General features: G+C 40.5%; 1 protein-coding gene across 7 annotated transcripts in view; it reads right to left on the bottom strand.

Annotated features, from left to right (window-relative positions):
* The window catches only part of DOCK10 (dedicator of cytokinesis 10), a 122,986-nt gene that overhangs the window by 85,424 nt on the left and 17,075 nt on the right, over nucleotides 1-20,487 (bottom strand). For 4 of the 7 annotated variants that reach the window (XM_051781413.1, XM_051781419.1, XM_051781415.1 and 1 more), the window contains exon 2: nucleotides 4,895-5,014. In XM_051781413.1, coding sequence (XP_051637373.1) covers nucleotides 4,895-5,014 — 120 coding nt within the window. Of the gene's footprint in view, nucleotides 1-4,894; nucleotides 5,015-16,402; nucleotides 16,592-20,487 lie in introns of those variants that run through there. The other 3 variants (XM_051781417.1, XM_051781418.1, XM_051781414.1) reach the window with 3 other exon arrangements.

Raw genomic sequence — 20,487 nt, 5'->3', positions numbered from 1 at the left:
GTCCTTAACATGACCACACTTGAAAGAAAGAAACACAGCCGTGCAAACCTGAGAAATCAGGTAACACTGGGCTTGTGCGTTTGTAGACTTTAACAAAGAACATCACAGGCTTATTTACAAAGAATTGGGACATGGAAAATGTTGTATATTGTTATATTTAACCTTGTGTTAAAAACTACAAAGCACTTCCCTTCTGAGAATTAGTTATGTTTAACCACTTAGCTGCAAAAGGCCACAAAGGCACTTCCTGTTCATACACGATTACTTCCAAAGTTAAATGCTCTTAAAGGCTGATCAGGCATAGCATTAATCACCCAAACCTATTTACTTCAGAAAACAACTAAATTTCAACAACAGGCTATGTGCTGCTGAAAGAGTCATCAACAAAATAAAGGATTCTATTTAGAAAATTCAGTATTTATAAATGTGCTGTAAATGCAGCCTAATTTTCTAATGTTTAGGCAATCATAGCAATTTTATGTTCAAACCAGAGGTCAATTACCCTGTCATTTGTGCATGCAAACTAATCAAATAATGCAGATATCAGCCTAAAACATTCAATTCTATAATTCTTCTGAATTATTTTTAATCTATTTTATATAAATATCCTATATCCAACCATGATTTCTGGCATTGCCAGGCTGTCACATTTGCATAAGATGTTGGCCCCAGGTGTCGGATGAGTTATAAGGTGCAATTTCACTAAGCACCTTCTATTGCTACATCCACCTTTTACAGCGAAACACAGAAGTTAATATTGCTCCTTATCGACAACTAATTACGAATAATGTTTTCAGGCAGTGACTACTTTCCAGTGACATGGTGAATTTAGCATTTGAAATCGGAGTTCAAACTCCATTAGCCATTTCAAACATTTTCAGTCTGAATCTATTCTAAATAGCTTTTAGTCTGAAAGTCTGTTACCAGTGGTTAAATCTTTTGACGGATGCATCAACAATGATGGTATTTACTTCCTGCAAAGGCTGCCCTCCTAAGAGAGCTAACCACACACAGGCAGACACGTCCCTCTCTGTTCATGTTTAGATTCGATCTCTCTCTAAAGAAAAGCTGCTCAGCCCCATTTTCATCCAAGTAAACAGATTTACTTAACGTTACAAAACCTGCAATGAGTTAGTCCATTAAATTAAAATGTAGTCTAAGGTGCAACTATGCTGTACAAATACCACCGTGCTGAGGCCCCCTGACAAACTGCTGGTCTGCTGTCCCAGCACAGACCTCACCATGGAGGTACGTGTGTGGGGCAAAGTGAAAGGAGAGCAAGCACAGAGCACATTTAAAGGGCGGATTTTGCAGCATCACTGCCTAAATCACACTCCGTGTGAGAGGCTAAGCTTTGCCCACAGCTTGCTTTGCTGACTGCATTAGCTGTCTCTACTTAAACAGCTGGAGTGTGTCCCTAGAACTGTAGATACCTCTCACTCTCCTGCTCCTGCTGGATGATGTGAACTTGCACGTCAAGAACACCCATATACTATTAGTCATGAGAGTAATGGACTCAACTTCTGCTCCTCTAAGAATGAGCAGATACTGCTTGCCACATGGGAAAGTGGGAGCTAATTCATGTGCTACTGAAAATAAACCGTGATCTCACCAATGCAACCCTTCTGATCTCAGAAATAAGTCATGGTTACAGAGGTATTTCCAAGGAGGCTCCAAGGCCTGTGCTCCAAGCTGCCCCTATGGCACACATGTTGTTTCATGTGAAGAGGCAGTGTCCTTTCCTACTCTTGCTCTCTCCCCTTAAAGATGTATCTGATTCTGTTATGAAGTTCTGTATCCAAATGATCATCTTTTGTCCCTGCACAGTATCTAGATAGCAGAGGTTTCACAACCTGAAAATCAGGGAGATTTTGGCTCTTTCTTGTTCAGAGCTAAAAAAAAAAGAAGCCTGGAAACAGTCACACCTGTAGTGATGGCAAGGACCAGCAACAGCACAACTCAGCCCCTCTTCTTCTAAGGCCTCTGAGATACTTAGAGGGAACAGGGCGCTCAGGTGGGCTTTCAAAAGCCCAGAAGAGTCAGAAGCATATCAGACTGAACTTCATTAGGTTTTGCACTATGCAGGCAAGCTTTGCCATCTTATACCTGGTCCTAAATTTAGGCAATTAATTAATGTTTCTATTGCAGGTTCAAAACCAGGCATTTGGCCACACTTTTACACACAGTTTAAAAAAGTCTGAGTTCCACTTCTCAAACAGAGATTTAAAAAGAATCATACATAGGGAGAGAAGAAGGAACAAATTTGCATGACCCAGAGAGTTTAACATGTTTTATACCATACCAAATTGGAGTGCCTATTAAATACTTTCAGCTACCTTTTTAAGACAATTAACTTCTATTTATCAACATACCATTTACACATATTTAGTTACCAAACCTCCACACAAGCAAAGGTATTAGCAAAGGGGTGCTGAGCCTGTTGTCACTAAGGGAGAGTATCAATGACTTTGTGCAAGACTCGAGATCCTGGAGAGATTTGAAAAGAGGGTGCTGAGTGTTCAGTGAATTCCAAAGGATGGTGACATGAAGAAAGGATGAAAAAATAGTCATGAAAGGATACAGCTTTTTTTGCTTGCATATATGACAGTGCTTAGGAGCAGAAGTACAAATGTATGACAATGAAACTGGGCAAGACTAAGATGTGAAAGGTTAAAGATGAGAGGAAGACCAATTTGAAGGCAGGTGTCACACTTCTTTCATGGCCTCCCTTCTGGAAAACATGTAGAAGAGAACTGAGAAATAGGACTGCCAGACAGCAGCAGTTCCATTTGTCAAGGGAGAGTGTGGCCAGGTCTGGGGAACAGAAGGTGAAGGAAGTACAGTAACCCAGTGATGAGGATGCAAAAGTACCAGCATCACTAACAAGCTTGCCTTTTCTATGAGCACAACAGGAAGCCCATCAACTCCATCTCACTACCACCAAGAAGTACAGTGCAAGTGCTGTATTGATGTATTGCTGCAGAAATGTCCACTGGCCATTGTTTCACAGCACAACAATGGAAGGGAAATTTGTTCACAAGATCCAGGAACAGAAGAAGCTGAGCTAACGTGCTTTTTCTGAAATGGAAACTGGGCTTTGGGCAGGCAGGAGAGTTATAAGGAAGGCATGACCATTTTGTCCATAGGATTTGCTCACTTTATGGGCCCAAACTGGGGTTGTATCAACACTGAGCCACGAAGTCTGCAGCAAGTGCAATCATTAGTTAAACAGTGTCCACCATTTCCTGGGGCATTATCACGTTAAATACCACTCAGAGCCAGCCTGAGCACCTCCTAATTCAGTCAGACGTGGATCTCTTTCTACTCAAATGGCTGACCCAGGCTATCGCACACAGGTGATATTTCAGCAGGACAGAGCAGGTCTATAAATAGAGACTCTGCAACTGGAAAACTTGCCTGGTACGGAAGCTCTGCAGTCCTGTCTGGAGGCAGAGGCTCTTGTTACTGCCGCTGACTTCGACAGAGGATAACAAAGATGAGAGAGATTTATCGCCAGGATATGGACCCTACCTACTACTACCCCTGCTCTTCTGTGAGTACAGGCCACCTCTACCATGCAAGTACCTCTCTCACCTGTCTTCATCTTTTTACTTATTGTTTTTTTTTAAATTTAAATAGATTATGCCGAATAGTTGCAAAGCATAACACAGACGAAACAAAATAGAAGTAGCTACTAAAATCCAAGCAGGCAACAACTGCTCAAAATGAAATAAAAGTAAGGCTATGAAAATATGCTTGACAGACAGAGCTTCAGCAGTAGGATGTGATTCTTTCACTGAGAGGGTTTGCTCTGTGGACTTGAGCTCAGTTACTCTAAATCAAAGGGCTCAAGGGCCTTGTGACAGCACACAGTATGTCTAGTCAGCTTTGTAATGCTAAATTTCAATTTCATAAATTGACAAATGTGCAAAATGGATAAAGGAATTAACGATAATGAGGAAATCTATTCTGTTTAGTTTTCTCTCAATCCCATGAGCACATTAACTCAGCTAATGCCACCAAGGAAATAGAGCCATTTAGTAAAACAAAGCAGTTGATAAGATTAAGCTGGCCTCCTAGGACAGTAGCAGTGCCATGAGTTAATGGGAAGGGCCCTCACATAGCAGTTACAATTGGTGACAAAATTGAAATGTATTTCCATTAGAGAATGCCTATTCATCAAACCCTAAATATTTGACAAAGACGGGTTGATTTTGAAGAAGTTGCTGTGCGATGCCCGCACACTTGCCTGGCAATGCACCTCCCCAGCTGCCCAGCAGGCAACCCCTGCCCTCCTGAGCCGCCCCACACTGCCATTGGGAGAGCTGCCCTGGACTTCCAAGTTCTCAGTTTTTTTGCAGTTTGGCAGGACAAGCAATGGAGAGCCCAGGATGAGGTCAGGCAGCTCCATGGCTGTGGGGTCTGAGATCCACTGCCTGTCAGCGTCCCACCCATGGGAGCCTTCCTCAGCACCAGGGACTCTAGTGGCCAAATACATCAAAACAGAATGGGATCAGAAGTTACAGATTAAATTAGACTATAACAGTAGGGAGAGATTCTAGCACTGGCCAAACTACCACTGTGCTGAGTAAACAGACAAGTATACGTTATGGAATAACATGTTTAGTGAGTTCCCAAAATATATTTGGGAACAACCAGGGCTTCGAGCTTTATCTAATCCTGAATAGTAAAGTCACGCATATAAAAATGTCAAAGGAAAAAACCCAACAAAAACAAGTGAATTCAGTGGGAGGGAAGTAAAGCATTAAGCATGAATTAAGGAAATATTAGAGAGCCCTTGGACAACTTCTGGCTCTCCCTCTAGCAATGGAGATAAAATAAATTAACAGATGAACCAAAGGAAAAGAATAACACATATTTGTCTTGTACTTACTGAAAAGTCATCATCAGGGAATAATATCAGATCCTTAAACTGGCTGTCCCCAATACTTTTTTCAATTTCTGTGATAACAGCTTCATAATCCAGAGGCTCCAAGAGTTTGGGTTTTTCCTGCTTTGGAAAAAAAAAAAATCAAGTAAACTCTCTACATCCAAATTTACCTTCCTTCCCTCTCATAAACTGAGATCTGCTATATTTCCCCTTTTATACACCAAAGCATGAATAATTTCTCTCCTCACCCCAGTCTTCTCAGTTTGTTGTAGCTGAGCTCACGCGAGAGAGTGGAAGTGAGGAAGTTCTGCCAGTTGTAACAGCCTCTCTCCATCTGATAATTCCAGAGCAATCTGTCAGCTCATTACAGAGACTAAACCCACCACATGAACTTACCTGGCATTCTCAGGAATTCTCTCTCTCTTTCCCCGTAAATATTTGCAGGCAAAATGACAGACACAGTTTGAAACGAACATAGATACGACTTTGAGCTAACATGTTTTAGAATAAGAAACCTACTAATTTTTTCACTGTCTCACACAGTCCCACCCTTTGAACTGCTGGTAGCTTGTGAATGCCACCATATTGTTTTAGTTGGTAATAATCCAAGATTATTCTCCTGGAATAAACTATCTGGCGTCCACCCCCATGGTCTTTCTTGTCAGAAACAGGAGTAGTATCATGGTAATAGTACTCTGTTATTGCCTGAAATAGCAGTAAAGTAAGAAACCACCACAGGAACCACCAAACAAAACTGAAGTCACAATGTCTTGAAATACAACCCAAAAATAGAAAAAGAGAACCCTGTCTGACATGCTAGAATACATTAAACAAATGAAGTCAAGTATTCGAGTCACAACATTTGCTTAATTTAAAGATGTAAGTATCAGAAAGAGTGAGTGAGAAAGGACAAGAGAACTGTCAGGAGGGATGGAAAAGCAGGTGATAAGAATGAAAAAGGACACTAGTGAAAAGCAAATGCAGAAACACTTCTGCTGAACAGTCCTTCAGTCTGATGCAATAGTGGACCTTAAGCAAGTAGTATTTTACCCACTGTTCTTGCATTGGGCTATCCACATTAATATCAAGTTTCCCTCCCTCTTCCCTAAATCAAAACCAAGGTGTGTTGAAAAAGAAAGCTTTTACACCTCCATAAAACAAATTTCTCCAAGACAATCTCATGATTGTCCACTGTATTTGATTTTTTATATATACATATATATATGTAAAGGATCATACCTGAATTTTTTTATATATGTATATACGTATATAAAATTCACATATGGTCCATTATATATACAATGGTTCAAATATAAAAGTCCTTCTCTCTTTTGACTTTGTTCTAAAGAGTTCCTTTTTTTTTTTAGTCATCACAGCCATCTCAAGATTTCTCTCCAGCTCTTGTAAACACTGTTACCCTTCTATTTCGAGTTCAAGACTCCCTTTGGCATCAAACGCATCTATGAAAAGTTTAATTAAGTATCAGTAACTCAACCACACAAATTAGATTAAAACAGTGGGATACACATGTTCCTAGAAGGTTATTCAATTGCTGAGCAGCTGATGCTAGAATCACAGAACAACTCAGGTCCTCTGCAGGCCATCCACTCCAATTCCCTGCTCAAAGCATCAAAGCTCCATCAAAGGATGGAGAGACAATTAAAAAAGTCAGAACTGCTCCTTCAACAGTTCGGTCTATTACGTCTCTTCTCAGTCTATTAACTCTCACAGTCCTGCTTGTCAGCTTAAGAGTTAATAAACTTCTGAAATCATTAGTGTTTAGCATTCACAAGCCAAAAGCACTATCTACTGATGCTGAGATATTAAAGAATTGTAAAAGACAGGCAAGACCAACACATAATAGTAAGAAATAGAACAAATAGTCCCATACAACCTGGCCTTGAACACTTCCAGGTATGGGGCAACCACAGTTTCTCTAGGCAACATGGGAAGAAACTGCTTTAATGTTTAATTTAGATTCTGTGACATCACACTCGTTGTGTGATGTTCAGGTAAGACAAGGAGCCCTACTAGGACACATGAGACTTCATATGACCCCCAGTCACAGCACCTTAAACTGTCTCAAGCAGGTACTTGGCCCTGGTCTGCACCAGTTGACACATAATTATCCAGCCCTGCTCAAGAAGCTCTCGGGCTGAGTAGCTGCCATATTCTTCAGAGAGATTTCAGTGCGTAGTTTGACGACAGTGGTTTCCCACAGGAACTTAATGGGGTCATCTGACCATGTCACCATGCACAGCTTGTTCTTGTTCCCTTTCAAATTACATATAACTCACTGCAGTATCCTTTCAACAGGAGTTTTAGACTCTCCATCATTAAATCTATCATTGTATCTATGTATTAAATATTCCTCTATAAACACAAGCTTCAAGGAGTTGAAACCATGAAGAGAAAACACCAGTGCACCTCTATGCTGTACCACTCATTTTGGTAATGATGCCCAGGTCTGAACAAAGCTCATTCAGTTTAAATTTAGCAGAAAGCAAACTTGTAAGTAGTGCAATTGTTGTCTTCAGTAGGAAACCTTATAGCAACCACTTACAGGAAAACTCAAAGAAAAAGTGAAAATATACATGCACTGACATTTATGAGGCACGAGTGTTTCACTGAGCCATTTTTCCTGTACAGTGGTTTCACTAAAACAAGAACATTTTCTGCAGAAAGTTTGTGACATCACACTGAGAACACCCCCTTCCCAGAGCTGATACTGTCAGGCTAATGGTTTTGCAACAATATCAACTTTTAATAAGTCAGATATGCCACTGATATCATAACTGTCCACTCTCTCAAAGTAGACATGTCAATACAATATTAATATTGGTCAGATGCTTCTTGGAAACATCATAAATGCCAGCTTTCAAAAGTTCAAAAAAATCATTAAGTAAACAAATGACATAAATAGACACCTTTCTACTGAAGTCAAAGACCATGGAAGAGCTGGGAAATCCCAGAAATCTTGAGACTTCTCTTGAAATATGGGGAGATCCCATAAAAAGTCCTAGCATTTGCAGGTTCTCTATGGCCGTGGAAACTACTCTTATTGCAGAACTAAGAGGTATTCCTTCTTCCCCCTGGAAATCCCTGTAAGGTTGGGGTGAACATAACTACATCTCCTTCAAAATTAACATCACACAGATGTTGGGATGCAGGTGGAGGCAGGGTAAGCTATGTAACATTGCCCTTGCTTTGCTCTTCAGAAACTGGCAATGCTCAGAAAACCACTCCTGATAGCTGCTGAAACACTCCAGGGGAAAACTTCTCCTTGGCAGCTACAAGGTCATTTACATGAGACAAGAATACAACTCAAGAAAACCCTAAAGCAGAGAAACACAGCAAGTGCATGAACATCACTGTTCCCACGGCACTAATTCTCTTACTCTCAGTGCTGCAAAGGGCACGATCTGATGGCAACATTTTAACAGATGTTAACAGAGAAGCCTTTTGAGAAAGATTACACATCTGAAATAAATGTAGGTAGGTGTGACATTATCAAATTTACTGCAGAACTTTTCAGCAAAGCACTTCAATATTAATGGTGATGTTTTTCTACTGATGCAATAAAAATTACTTTCTTCCTTCTATGGCATTACAGCAAAATCCTGTATAAAATGCAATACTGTATTATGCCAACTCCCATAAATCAGAGATGCAAGTAATAGGGCATCCTTGTCAATGCAGTGGCTGCAGAGATCATCTAGTCCATTCCCTGCCAACAACAAGCATGCTGATATAATAAACACAATGCCTCTCTTCATCAATTCTGCATGTTCTTACAGACCATAAGACTAGGTACTGTGGACACTGACTACATGCTTTGCAGAGCCAGTACTTTGAACTCAGCAAAGCTCAGCACTGCAATGCTTAGTGTTGCAGTTTTGATGGGAAGTCGCAGCTGGTTATCTCTAGTTTATCTCTAGAAGCTGCGGGATGGATGCTCAGTTTTCTCCTCACAGGCAGACAGAAGCAGTGATGTTGGGATTAGCAAATTCTGCCTGCAAGCACTAGCAGAGATCTGTAAATGAGTAGGGTTGATTTAAAGCTAATTTAATAACCATAGTGCTGCCTCTTCTCAATTTAACTTGTCTGTTCTTTTTGGAAACAGGCCAACTTGGCAATCTGAGCCAAGATCGAATTATGCTGGCTTGGATTTTTATAATGCTTTTTATATTCTTCATCTCAAGTGAGTAATGAATTTAGTTGTGCTGAAACAGTTGTGAATACATCTAGTAAAAAGGCACTCTCTGACTCCTCACCTGCTACAACAATCTCAGCAGTATTATTTACTTCACACCCTGACAGTGTTGTGGCATGTAGTTTTGAATTTTGGTGACCCAACTTTTTGAAACTCTTTTGGGATACTGAAAAGCTGTTAAATGAACATTGGAGCCAACAGGAGAATAATCTCTATTTAATTTCACACAGGTGAATCAGCCCAGATTCCACCGGTGATATATGGCTTCATTGCCATCATCTTCTGGTCTAGGTACAAAAGCATTATTTTTCCACAGTAGTAATGAGCAAAAATATTCATATAAATGATGTTACAGAATCAGATATGGTACCTGGCTTGCTGCCAGCTGCACAGTCATTGTGCACTAATGCTTACACCCATCTTCTCTTCATAACTATCTATCATCCTCCTAAAGTCGTATTTCTGTGAACACTCCCCAAAGGAGGAAATGATGTAACTGAGACCAATAGTCTCTGGATAGTCATCCCAAGCACTTCCCCATCCTAAAAATAAAGTAGACCAAATGCTGTGATTTTCTAATGCTTCAATGACATATTATTCTGACAATGAATCCAAAGTATCTAAAATTTATTGAATTTAATATAGATGTTTAAATAAATTCCTTCTCTTCCACATGCCAGGAAGAAAAAAATTAAAGAAACAGATAAACAAAAAGAATTTAAGCTGATGGACTTCAGTTACCTGGACTAAAGTACCTCTGTGACAGGAGGATCCACTGCATGTTCATAAAGAGAGTCAAAACAATTATGATGGTCAGATTGGTCAAGATCAAGCAAGACTCTGATTTTATACTTCATCCAAGCTATGGTTTGTCTAAAATTTCAATTCATTCTACTACACATTTGAAATACTGAAATGGGCAGACTTACAAGAGAAAGGGCCACTTACTAAAATAACAGCATTGCCTTCCTTTATTTTTATTGTCTTCTTAATATTATTCACCAAACCCAATTCTACTAAAACTCACAACAGTAAATTAAATTACATTCCAGGATGGCATCAATGTGAAGTGATTTTCACACTTTTTTGGTTCTTCCTTTCCCCAGTTAAATACTCTGTCTCTGACATAACACGTCCTTTTATTTTTTTATATGGTTAATATATGTAGTTAATTATATTCCACCAGGGTAGGCCAAATTCAATTGAATATTTCTTTGTCAAGCATGTCTGAAATGAAGCTAAAGAGCAGCCACGACTCCATGACTTTTGGTGGAGGTGTATTGTAAATGCTGAATTTAACCCTGTCTTCAGACATACTAGTGACGCAGACTGTCCAGCAGCTCTGAGATGTGACAGTCACAAATCCTAAATACTCAAGGAGATGAAGCTGAGGCTGGAAAACAATTTGTTTTTTATAGAGTCACCAAAACTTCTGCATTTTTGTAGGACCAAGGTATGTCTCTATGAGACAATAGAGCAGTTTGGTGCCTGAGGTGGGCACCGTGGGAAGGATATCTCCACTGAGTGCACCTTTTTCCCCACCACCACCAGAGACCATGGGTGAGCAGCCTGAGATCCAGAGTGCTCCTGGCAGTGGCTCCCATGGCAGCATTTGTACCCAGTGAGCAGAGACAGAGCAGCCACGTGGGGATTATGGTGTCCCCACCACCCTCAAGCAGCTGAGCTGGGAGTGACAGGTCTCACCCACCCAAAATGCTCTCAACCCCTCTCTCCACTCCCAACACAGTCTGCATCGTGTTATAGATTTCCTTTAAGGAAAATAAATTTTACATTTCAAGCACAGGAGAGGCAATTCAACGTCTGCAAAAGGTATTTGGGGAATGGACAGGGAGGCACAGCCAGAACCAGCAGGCAGATGGCCTCTCTTTTTGATTCAGATCTCCTTTTTATGACTGCTTGGCCTATTCTGCATCTATTCACAGTCAACAAACTCTCTGGCCACATTACAAAGGCTTCCTTTGGCTCAGTGTGAAACATAGTCAACAAATTTATTAAAATTAGTGGAACAAAGAAATTTTTTTTTTACATACCCCTCTCTTCCAGCCTAAAATACACTCACTTGTCAGGTCCAATATGCTTAATTTGTCAAGACTTTCAGTAAAACTTGGAGAATTTTATTTGGAAAGAATCCAGTCAGGGCTGCACAGCACAACTGATACACTCTTCAGTGGCAGCAGTGAAGTCAACGTGTCAATAAATTTCATTAAGGGGATTGCCAGTTCCCACACAATTCTGCCACAGAGAAAACAGCAAGGGATTACAAAGAATTCAACCCCCCAGTTCCTAGTGATTCAGAAATTGCCAAGACTCTCTAGTACCCATCAGCTCAGGCAGAGCAAAAGCAACGAAACCTGTTGAAGACCCTGCTGGGAATAATGAAAGTGAAAAGTAATTTTCATTCATTAAAGGCCTCTTTATTCAATGAAAATTCTGATTGACACCAATAAGGGACCTGCGTGACTAAATGATACTTACTTTGTACAAATACAGCTGGGGTAGGATGAATCCTAACTGCCTACATGCCCATTGTTTTTTGGATCAAAATTTATCAAGATCTACGTTGTATATTTTCCAGCTTTAAAAGTTACTGTAAGAGAACTCAGTGGGTTAAACATTTGAAAAATTGAAACACCCCTCATCTGGATGAGCTAACTCAGAAAACCTTCATTTTAACTGATGGGGCAGCTGGAGCCATCAGAGCCTTCAGTGGCACACGTAGCTTCTCCAGCAAGCTGACCGAGGAGCGACCACGGTTACGGCTGCTCAAACCACAGAGATCTGTTCTCAGGCAACTGGGAGTGACCTACTCTTTCTAATACCTCTTATTTCCCAAGTTAGAATTTATCGTTGCTTTCGTTATGAATTTTAAAAGTTCTAGGCCTCATAACACCACCCCACTCACAGTTAAAATGTTCAAGCCACACAGGACTGTTGCTTCAGCAGAGCATCCAGCTGGGGGGAGAGAGGGGATGGTTTGTGCTGTTCTCTGCTTAATCATAAGCATTTTCTAAATTATGTTTCTCATCCATGATTATGCACCTGACACTGTAGCCTCTCTGTGGTGTTTTCTGAATCTGGGATGTATATGCACAGGCATGTATATCTTTATTGACTAGTACTTGTCACTTTAGACACTGGATAAAATTACCAGTACAGTCTGCAGAAAATATTCAAGGTAACAAGACAACAACTTACTTGTCCTCTCTGTTTATGCAGTATCTGGAAACTCTTTTAGGAAGGACATAAACAAGTTTCATTTAATCATACAACTACTAAAATCAGCCCCTGACAAGACCTCTAATAAAACTGTTAAGTTTTAAAATTAAATTTAATCAGTTGGCTTTTCAAAATGTCAAAAATGACAGCTTTTAAATGTGAAGACTTCTGAAGCCTAGACTAAATATTTGCCCATAGGTCACTTCAGGGGAAAAACAAGAAAGTTTTGTAAAGTATCATAAGGTTTTTTTTTTTAAAGTTTAATTTACACAGACCTCTAACCTGGTAACACTCAGCCACTTTCTCTCCCCTTACCTGACCTTAACCAGGAAAAAAAAAGTACGGTTTTAGCAACAAAAGGCTTTCTTTGAAGGTACCACACTGAATCTATTCATAAAGAAAGCAAGCAAAAGCCAAAGATGCAATTCACTCCTCTTCATGCAGACATCCGAACAGACAGGTAGGATGTGGTGGAAGGGGACTGGGCAAAAGGGATGGAGCTGTGGGAGAGCAGAGAGGAGCTGCCAACAGAGCTGGAGTGTTCTACCCAGCCACTTGCCTTGTTAATGATTACTGCACCCCAGGGAAGGAGAAGTGCCCTGTCACCACAAAGGGGATGCTGAAGTGAGTCTAGGTCAGCTGTTCTGTAAACATGCTTTGCTTCATGTTCGCTTTTTTCTAGCATGGCCTCAGGTGCACAGAGTCATGGCTGCAAACAGAAACCTTAACAAAACCAGCCTGCAACCTGCAGGTACTGGATTTGACCAAAGCTTTTAAGCTTCCAGTATAAAGTTCATGTAGACAGCACTTCTGAGTCTATCACACACACACACACAGGTATATACAGATAACTGCACATATACAGTCATTGTAGTCTCAGGGAAGTCTACATATAAGAAAAGATACTCCCAATTTTTGCCCTTACGTGGCACTCAGATGACCCTCCTAGCAAAGGTAGAACCCCAGTTCTGACACTACACAGAATTAGTTACAGCAACAGGCAAACCAGTCCCCTCTGTTTGTGTAAACTGGATGAAAAGGGGAGAGGGAGTGATCTACCCACGGTCATCTGTGTACAGGCTCAGGGAATGTACCAAAGGAAGGATATGCCGGGGGATCCTACCTCACCTGCTCCTCCATCAGGATCATCCAGCACAAACCTGCTGCTAAAATGGGGTATATTTTACATAATGCTGTGCACAGCACAAAAGTGTCTTTAAAAACAATTTTATTTACTTTGAAAATAAAGATTTCTTTCTAGTAGACTTTGTCTTTAGAGTGCACAGGAGAGTTTGCTTTTCAAGGACTGAAGGGAAAGCTCTTATCATGTTCCTATGCTGAAGACTTTGATCACTATTGCATGTCTGATGAAGCTGCAATGCAGCACACAAGCAAACATCCATTGTACATTTTCAATTCAAACCTAAAATTTAGATGTATGAAGACCTAGACCTGTCTGCTGAGCAAATAGTTTTGAAAAGGGCTCAACCACTTCAGAAGCCCCTGAAGCAAAAACAACCAAGAAAAATGTTTGCATTAGCTCTAAACAAACTTTAGAAAAAATACCATTTGACTTCTGGAGTACTTAGTAATAAGTCACTGCCCCATGGGGCAAAATCTCATATATGCTGTTCCACTTCATTTTACTCAGTGAATAACCCTCTTTCTCTACCTACACTATAGTCACTTATCTCTTCACAAGTTATAGATATTTCTCACGCTATATATCTGAGTAAATTATTGTATTTCCACAGAGGTTTTATCTGTAAAAATTGGTATCATCTATACATGGCCATTATAAACTCATCTCTCACCATGACATTAAAATTATTATTGTTTCCTTGACATCAACTCCCCACCCAATCAATTATCTGGCTATCAAGGCATTTACACACACAGGATGTAAATGAGAGCAAAATCTGGTCAGCCACACTGAGCTCAGTCAACAACCTACAATCAATTAAAGCTAATCAGAGAATTAGTCTTACAAAAAATGGAGCTTCCAGAAAATGATATAGTCCATCTACAGAAAACACAGGTATACGTGTAGTATATGAAGAAATGCACTCTCTGAGTAAGGTCCCCACATACAAAAGCCTTTACAGATGCAGTGGCAGTGACACCACTTTGAAAACTGCAGCATTGGAGGACTGATGCATGAAGGAGAAACTGGCTGCTGGTTGATAGCATAAAGTGCCTGTAGGCCAAAGATTTAACATGCTCCAATTATGAAATATTGGGCAGAAAGACACAGATTGCAAGTCACAAAAGTAAAGCCAAGTATGCCTGCATTTCCTAAGGGCTAAACAAGCTATTGAGAAATACATTCACAGAATAATATGACACAGTGACCCCATCTTATGTCTGAAAAAGAACAGAAATCAGCACAGATTCCCCTGAAAAGCTGAGTTATGTCCCAGACACACGGCAGCCATCCACGTCAGGGCAAATGCAGTGTGATCCAAAAGCCTCTGATGAAAAAGGCACGTTGCCTATTTCCAATTAAATGCAACAGGCACAGGGTTACAAGCCCTCTAAGTTTTAGGTCAAACTACGATACACTGTTGTGATTTCTAAGAATCAATAAAATTTAAAGGTTCTTTGACACCACTAAATTGAACACTCAGTTTCTGTTATCAGAGGATACAGGCAAAAAGGAACAATTATATTTCTCTTTATGTGCAGGCAGGCTGCTGGCTTATTGTTACTATTCGGGCTTTATTTCCAGACATACTTTCCTGTAAGACTTTAACCACTTCTGGTGAGCACTAAAGTATAGTCAGAAACTGTACATTAATGAAAAAAATCCCTTCTAACCAGGATTTAAGAGGAGAAGTCAAGCTAGCAGTGTCTAGCTTCTACCAAAGTCCCGTGAACTGCCAAGGTTAGATGCTTTCAGCAGCACCATAAGCATTCATTCTGAGAGCCCAAGACCATGAAGCTTAAACATGGTGTGTTGGACTGTATGCCAATAGCTCAGGGCAGCAGGAACTACACTGCAAAGTAGCTTTATCAAAAAGATCCACTTCCATACAAAATACAAGTCCAAAAGAGCAGCTAGTCACAAGCAAAACCCAAGCACCCTACTAGATGAACCACAAAGTATCTTTGTGACCAAGTGTTACAACTGCAAAGTTCTTTTCCTTCCTATTTAAAAAAGTTAATGAAAATGCTCTTCCTTGGCATATTATCACTGATTCTGTTACACTGGACATGCACAATAGCCTTGAAAGAGCCCTCAGCATGCACATGCAAACACAGTTTGTAATTGGATGTACAAAACTACAGAAGAAAACTAAACACCTCTTGTGTTGAAGAAAAGGATTCATTGCTTCTTCTTGGGAAAGCCATTACATGTTTTATGATTTAAAGTAGTCTCTCAAGTTAAGAGAATACACTGAAAACCAGTACTTGCCTAAGACTCCCCAACAGCAGGCTCTAAGCGTTTTATCTAAACTTATCTGCAGTTTTAGTTTCAGTCAGTAAAGCTTAGGCACAACGCAGTTAATGTGAGCTTCACAGGGGCCCATGGTGGAGTTTCAGGAGGTTCAGTCCTGGCCCAAAGCCATCACTGGCAAAGGTGCCATCTAGCTCGTGGGGCAGAACCTCACTCCAGCTTTCAACCAAGGGATCTGGAGCTTTTCCATTTGCTCTCTGTACTGCAGAAGGACAGTGTCTTCCTCCTCTTCCTGGCCTTGAGAGATGCCCATCAGAGATCACAAAATCCAAAACAGCACAGACTAACTTTCTACTCCAGAAGCAGCATTATGGATTTTCATGGAACTACCAGACACTTTCTATGAGGTGTCAGAGAGTCTATAAGTTTCCCAAATGCACCTGAGTTCTGTAAACTCCTGAACTCCCTGTGCTTCAGTCTCAGACTCCGGTAATCGGTCTCCAGCATTCAGAGTCTCATCACACAGATTGAATGAGACTCGGTCAATCCTACATACACACTGAGAAATAAATTCTATGCTTTCCTCTGTGTAGCATGAAGGGTGTTTGACCTGCAATTTCTTGGCAATTTTGCAGAACAGGGGAAAGAAGGGGTTGATACTCACACAGCTTAATCTGTGAATTTCTCCTTGATTCACTCGCCTAGTGGTCCTCCTCTTCTTCCGCAGTTCACTGGACTCCTTTCTGAATCTCCCACGAAAGCTCATTGTATCCGTAGGAATTAAACACCAAACAAATCTCTCTTTAAAAACTATGCTCCTTTAACCTCCTTTCTTCAGCAGCTTCAGCACAACAACTGGAAGCTGCGTACACTGTTCAAGGGGGAAGTATGTCTAAAAGTTACATGCTGTATCCACAGTAACTGAACAGAAAGAAGAAGAAAACCAGCAATAACTCATTTCTTCCTGTGAATAATATTGTGCTATTAAGGCGAGAGTGTCTCATTAAGCCATAAATACACCCAGCCCCCACCTGTAATGCAAATTGAAATAGGAAGTTGTAGAAAAAACACTGCAACTGAAAATCTATCTTTGTCTCAAACACCATCACATCCTTTCTCCTCACCACCCTCTCTGATTCGAAAGCCTAAACAACTGCACTCTTACTTCATGTGCATCTGCAAGCCAAAAAAAGTCATTCACAGAACAGCCACCTCCTCCTGAGCCCCTCGGTAGCAGACTTCAACCACTGAGCACACAGTGACAGGTTTGTGCTGCCAGGACCCAGGGCCCATCTCTGCTTTTGGACCAAGGTAGCAGTTCCCCTTTCAAAATGGCATGAAACATCAGTAAGAGGAAGCACCCTGCAAATTCCTAAATTTGCAGACAGTTATAAAAAGTGGAAAATAGAGAAATTTATATGCTGGTATCCAAAATGCATTTTTGTCTTGTGGAAACCTGGTTTTAGAAATGCTTGCAACCTGGCAACTAAGAAACTGGTTGCTTCACCCTGCTTCCACTTCAGGGGAAAGCAAAGCTGCCAGACAGAGCCTGCTCCCAAGATGCCCCACACAGGAGCCATCTCAGCAGCTCTCCCACCCCACTAACCCTACACAGCAATCCCAGCATCTCCTCTTCTCTGCTACCCCACACAGAGGCAATCCCAGCAGCACCTTGACAGGCTAGAAGCCCCTCACTCAGTGCCTCAGAACAGCAGTGGCAATGGGAGCAGTGACATGGTCAATCAAACTATTCTTAATTAAGGTAGGAGACTCACTCTGTGCTTGGTTGTCTGAAGACTGGCAGGGCATAAAGGTCTTTTAAAACCGAACAAACCCCCTCAGTGCCCACACATGTTCATACACACACACAGAACCTTTTCTTCTTTGTTCCAGCTGAGGATTCATCCTGCTGCAGCAGCAATGCTACACTCCCCTATACACACAGCTTTTATGTGGCATGCATTGAGTTTTTTTGTTTTATTTAATATCTGTGTGCATAACTAAGACAAAGTGATAGTTTTTTTGCTTTCTCATTCTGGATTTTTTGCAAATTGGACAATAAGCATCTTTTCCACAACTTGTTTCAATTAAGTACTCTGAGATCTGCAGCTTTATCCTGAGTGACATTTTCTGTTCTTTTTCTTTCTAACAAATAATTCTGAATTCTATGAACTCTTTCACCTGTTTCTCAGCATAAGAAATTTGATTCAGCATTACATTTGATCCAAAGTAGCAAACCTCTGCAGAAGTTCCAAGGATTGTTCCATATGCTGGACTTCCGAGCCAGGAGAACAGTCACACCGAGCCCAGCGTGTCTGACCTGAGCACTATAAAACCGCATCAGTCTGAGCAGTTTGCTTTCCTCTCCCACTGTTAAAACATGGTACAACTTCATGAATTAAAGCCCCATCTCATTGTTATCTTTGTCATTCAGCTTTGCTTCTGAGAAGATCACCTCCTTTAAACTGTTACCAGCCTGCTGTGCGACTGCTTAAGACAGACTGCTTAAGATTTCACTGCACTCCTACTTAGTGGTAAAAACCATCTGTGTCTAGCACTAGAAAACAGAAAGGACAACAGAAACCCTTAGCCAAGTTATGCAGACATTTCAAGAGGCTACCAGTATAGAACCACAACATTAACCAAGTTGGAATCACCCTTGTTTTTTCTCAAACTACCACACTATCTATACTGGAGTCCCTCGTGCCTCTCATATAACACAGTGAACGTGGCTGCCAAGATGAGAGGCCCTTGCCAGAAGTTAAATTTAACGCTGGAATCATCAGCTCTGCTGGCTTCACTTTAGGCAGGTATCAGTTCCTCTCAGAGGCTCCTTTGCCTATCCACTCCTTGCTGTAACTGGCACACAGAACGAGCAGAGCTCCATCTTTCCTTTACTTGGAAAGGCTCTCTCCCAGTTTCCTGCCTCCTGCAGCATTGGCTGGCCCCTCCAGGTTGTCCTTTCCACTGAGATAAGGGTCACTAGTGCTTCCTGAAACTTTAATGAACTTGTATTACTCCAAAATAATACAAAATATGAACTTAGGTTCAAGTTTCCAGCTGGTCCTTATCCAGTTTACTCCACTGAGTATCTTTTGTCCAAAGGATTTTCATTCCTAATACTATTAATCCTCATTTATTTCCATATCTCTGACAGACAGACTTTTGTGAACAATGCTAAAGGCAGTTAGCATTGCATTTTCTCAACACCAAGGCATTAAAAGGTTGAAGCAATGAAATAACAAATAAGCTACAGCATTCACACAGAGATATGAACCAAAGTAATAGTAAACAACTGCAAATAAAGACTGCACTTTCTTAGATCTGTTTTGAATGCAAATCCCTCTACACTTGTAATGGGGAATAACAAAACCATTCAAGTGTCTCGTAATGCTTTGTCCTGTAGCAGAAGTACAAAGCAAACTTCATTAGCATCAGCGTGACTAAAAGATTTCCTAATTTCTCCTCAAGACTTCTCTACCTCTTCAGTTAAAGGTACTGAGTAGTTTAAGATGAAAATAAAACCAGTTAATAAGAATAAAGCTCCTGTGCTGCTTTTAAATTCAGAACTATTATGTATAAGGTAAGAAGTATTATCCATACCCCAGCCTATCCCAAGAAAAGAGGTATTTGGTCATAGGAAAACCACAAGCCTTGTTTTACATTTGTGAACTGCTGTACCCAATTCATATAGTCAAAATAAGGGTGCTGAAGCCTTTCAGAAAACGATAAGTTATGTAAGGTAGTTAATTTAGTGTTTAATTGCCTTCTGCTCTGCTGTCTTTGTGGGACATGTTCATCTGCTCCCAGCATTTCTCAGAAACTTATAATATCTAGATAGGAAAAATAGTAACATTTGATATCTCTACTCCAGCTAAGGAATAGCTATGCATTCCTTTTGTTGCAAAGCCACTAGCATTAAATGTTCTAACAGGGGTCACAAGTTATTAAAGAACCTTAAATTCCCTTTTCCTACATTTCTTCTAGAGCTTCTCATTTTCCTTCTAGATCTATTCACTGTCTTAGATAATTTACTTCAGTTTGAATTGTAATATACAGTAATATGTAAAAAAAATTGAATGCAACTAATCCACTTCTACAGTAGGTCATTGGGAAATGTATTTCACTAATGCTTTGCTAGCAGCCATAGAAAGATAAAAAAAATTCAGTTCCTAAAGTGTTTATCTTCAGCTAGCATAAAAGACACCCCAAAACATGCTGAATATTTGGGTTGCTGTATAGCAAATACTGAATTCACTGTATTGTACTTCTAAAATAATAAAATCTACCAACTCCAACCAAGAAGGATCGAGAAGTGATGCTTCAGTTGCTCACACAGACATTCCCCTTCCCTCTCTCTCCCTGTCCCCACCAAATTTAGAGCAGAAAAAAATCTCATACAAACATCAAATTCATAGCAAATTTCAGGGAATGAATGCTTCACTTCAGCTCAGGACTTCTGTCCAGAAGCAATGGTGACATGTGCAAACAGTGCAACTCAAAAACATAGTCTTGACTTATGCCAGTGTATATATAAATAATTGCACACCCACAGTCATTACACACCTAATCGTGACTTGGGCCTTTTGCTTCACAGATTTGAGAGACAGTTTTATGAACAAGCAAGAAAACTTCTTTTGCTGGAACAAGCTGCACCAACTGCCTATTACACCTATTCTAAAATTAAATTCTGAAATGAAACACAAGCATCTCATAACAAGACTTGCTTCATGTATAAACTAAGACCAC

Source organism: Manacus candei, unplaced genomic scaffold, assembly GCF_025592945.1.
Source record: "Manacus candei isolate 608988 ecotype Guabito, Panama unplaced genomic scaffold, ASM2559294v1 h1tg000015l, whole genome shotgun sequence".
In the NCBI taxonomy this organism is placed as follows: Eukaryota; Metazoa; Chordata; class Aves; order Passeriformes; family Pipridae; genus Manacus; species Manacus candei.
The sequence above is the reverse complement of the archived record's forward strand: the minus strand, read 5'-3'. Positions and strand labels throughout refer to the sequence as shown.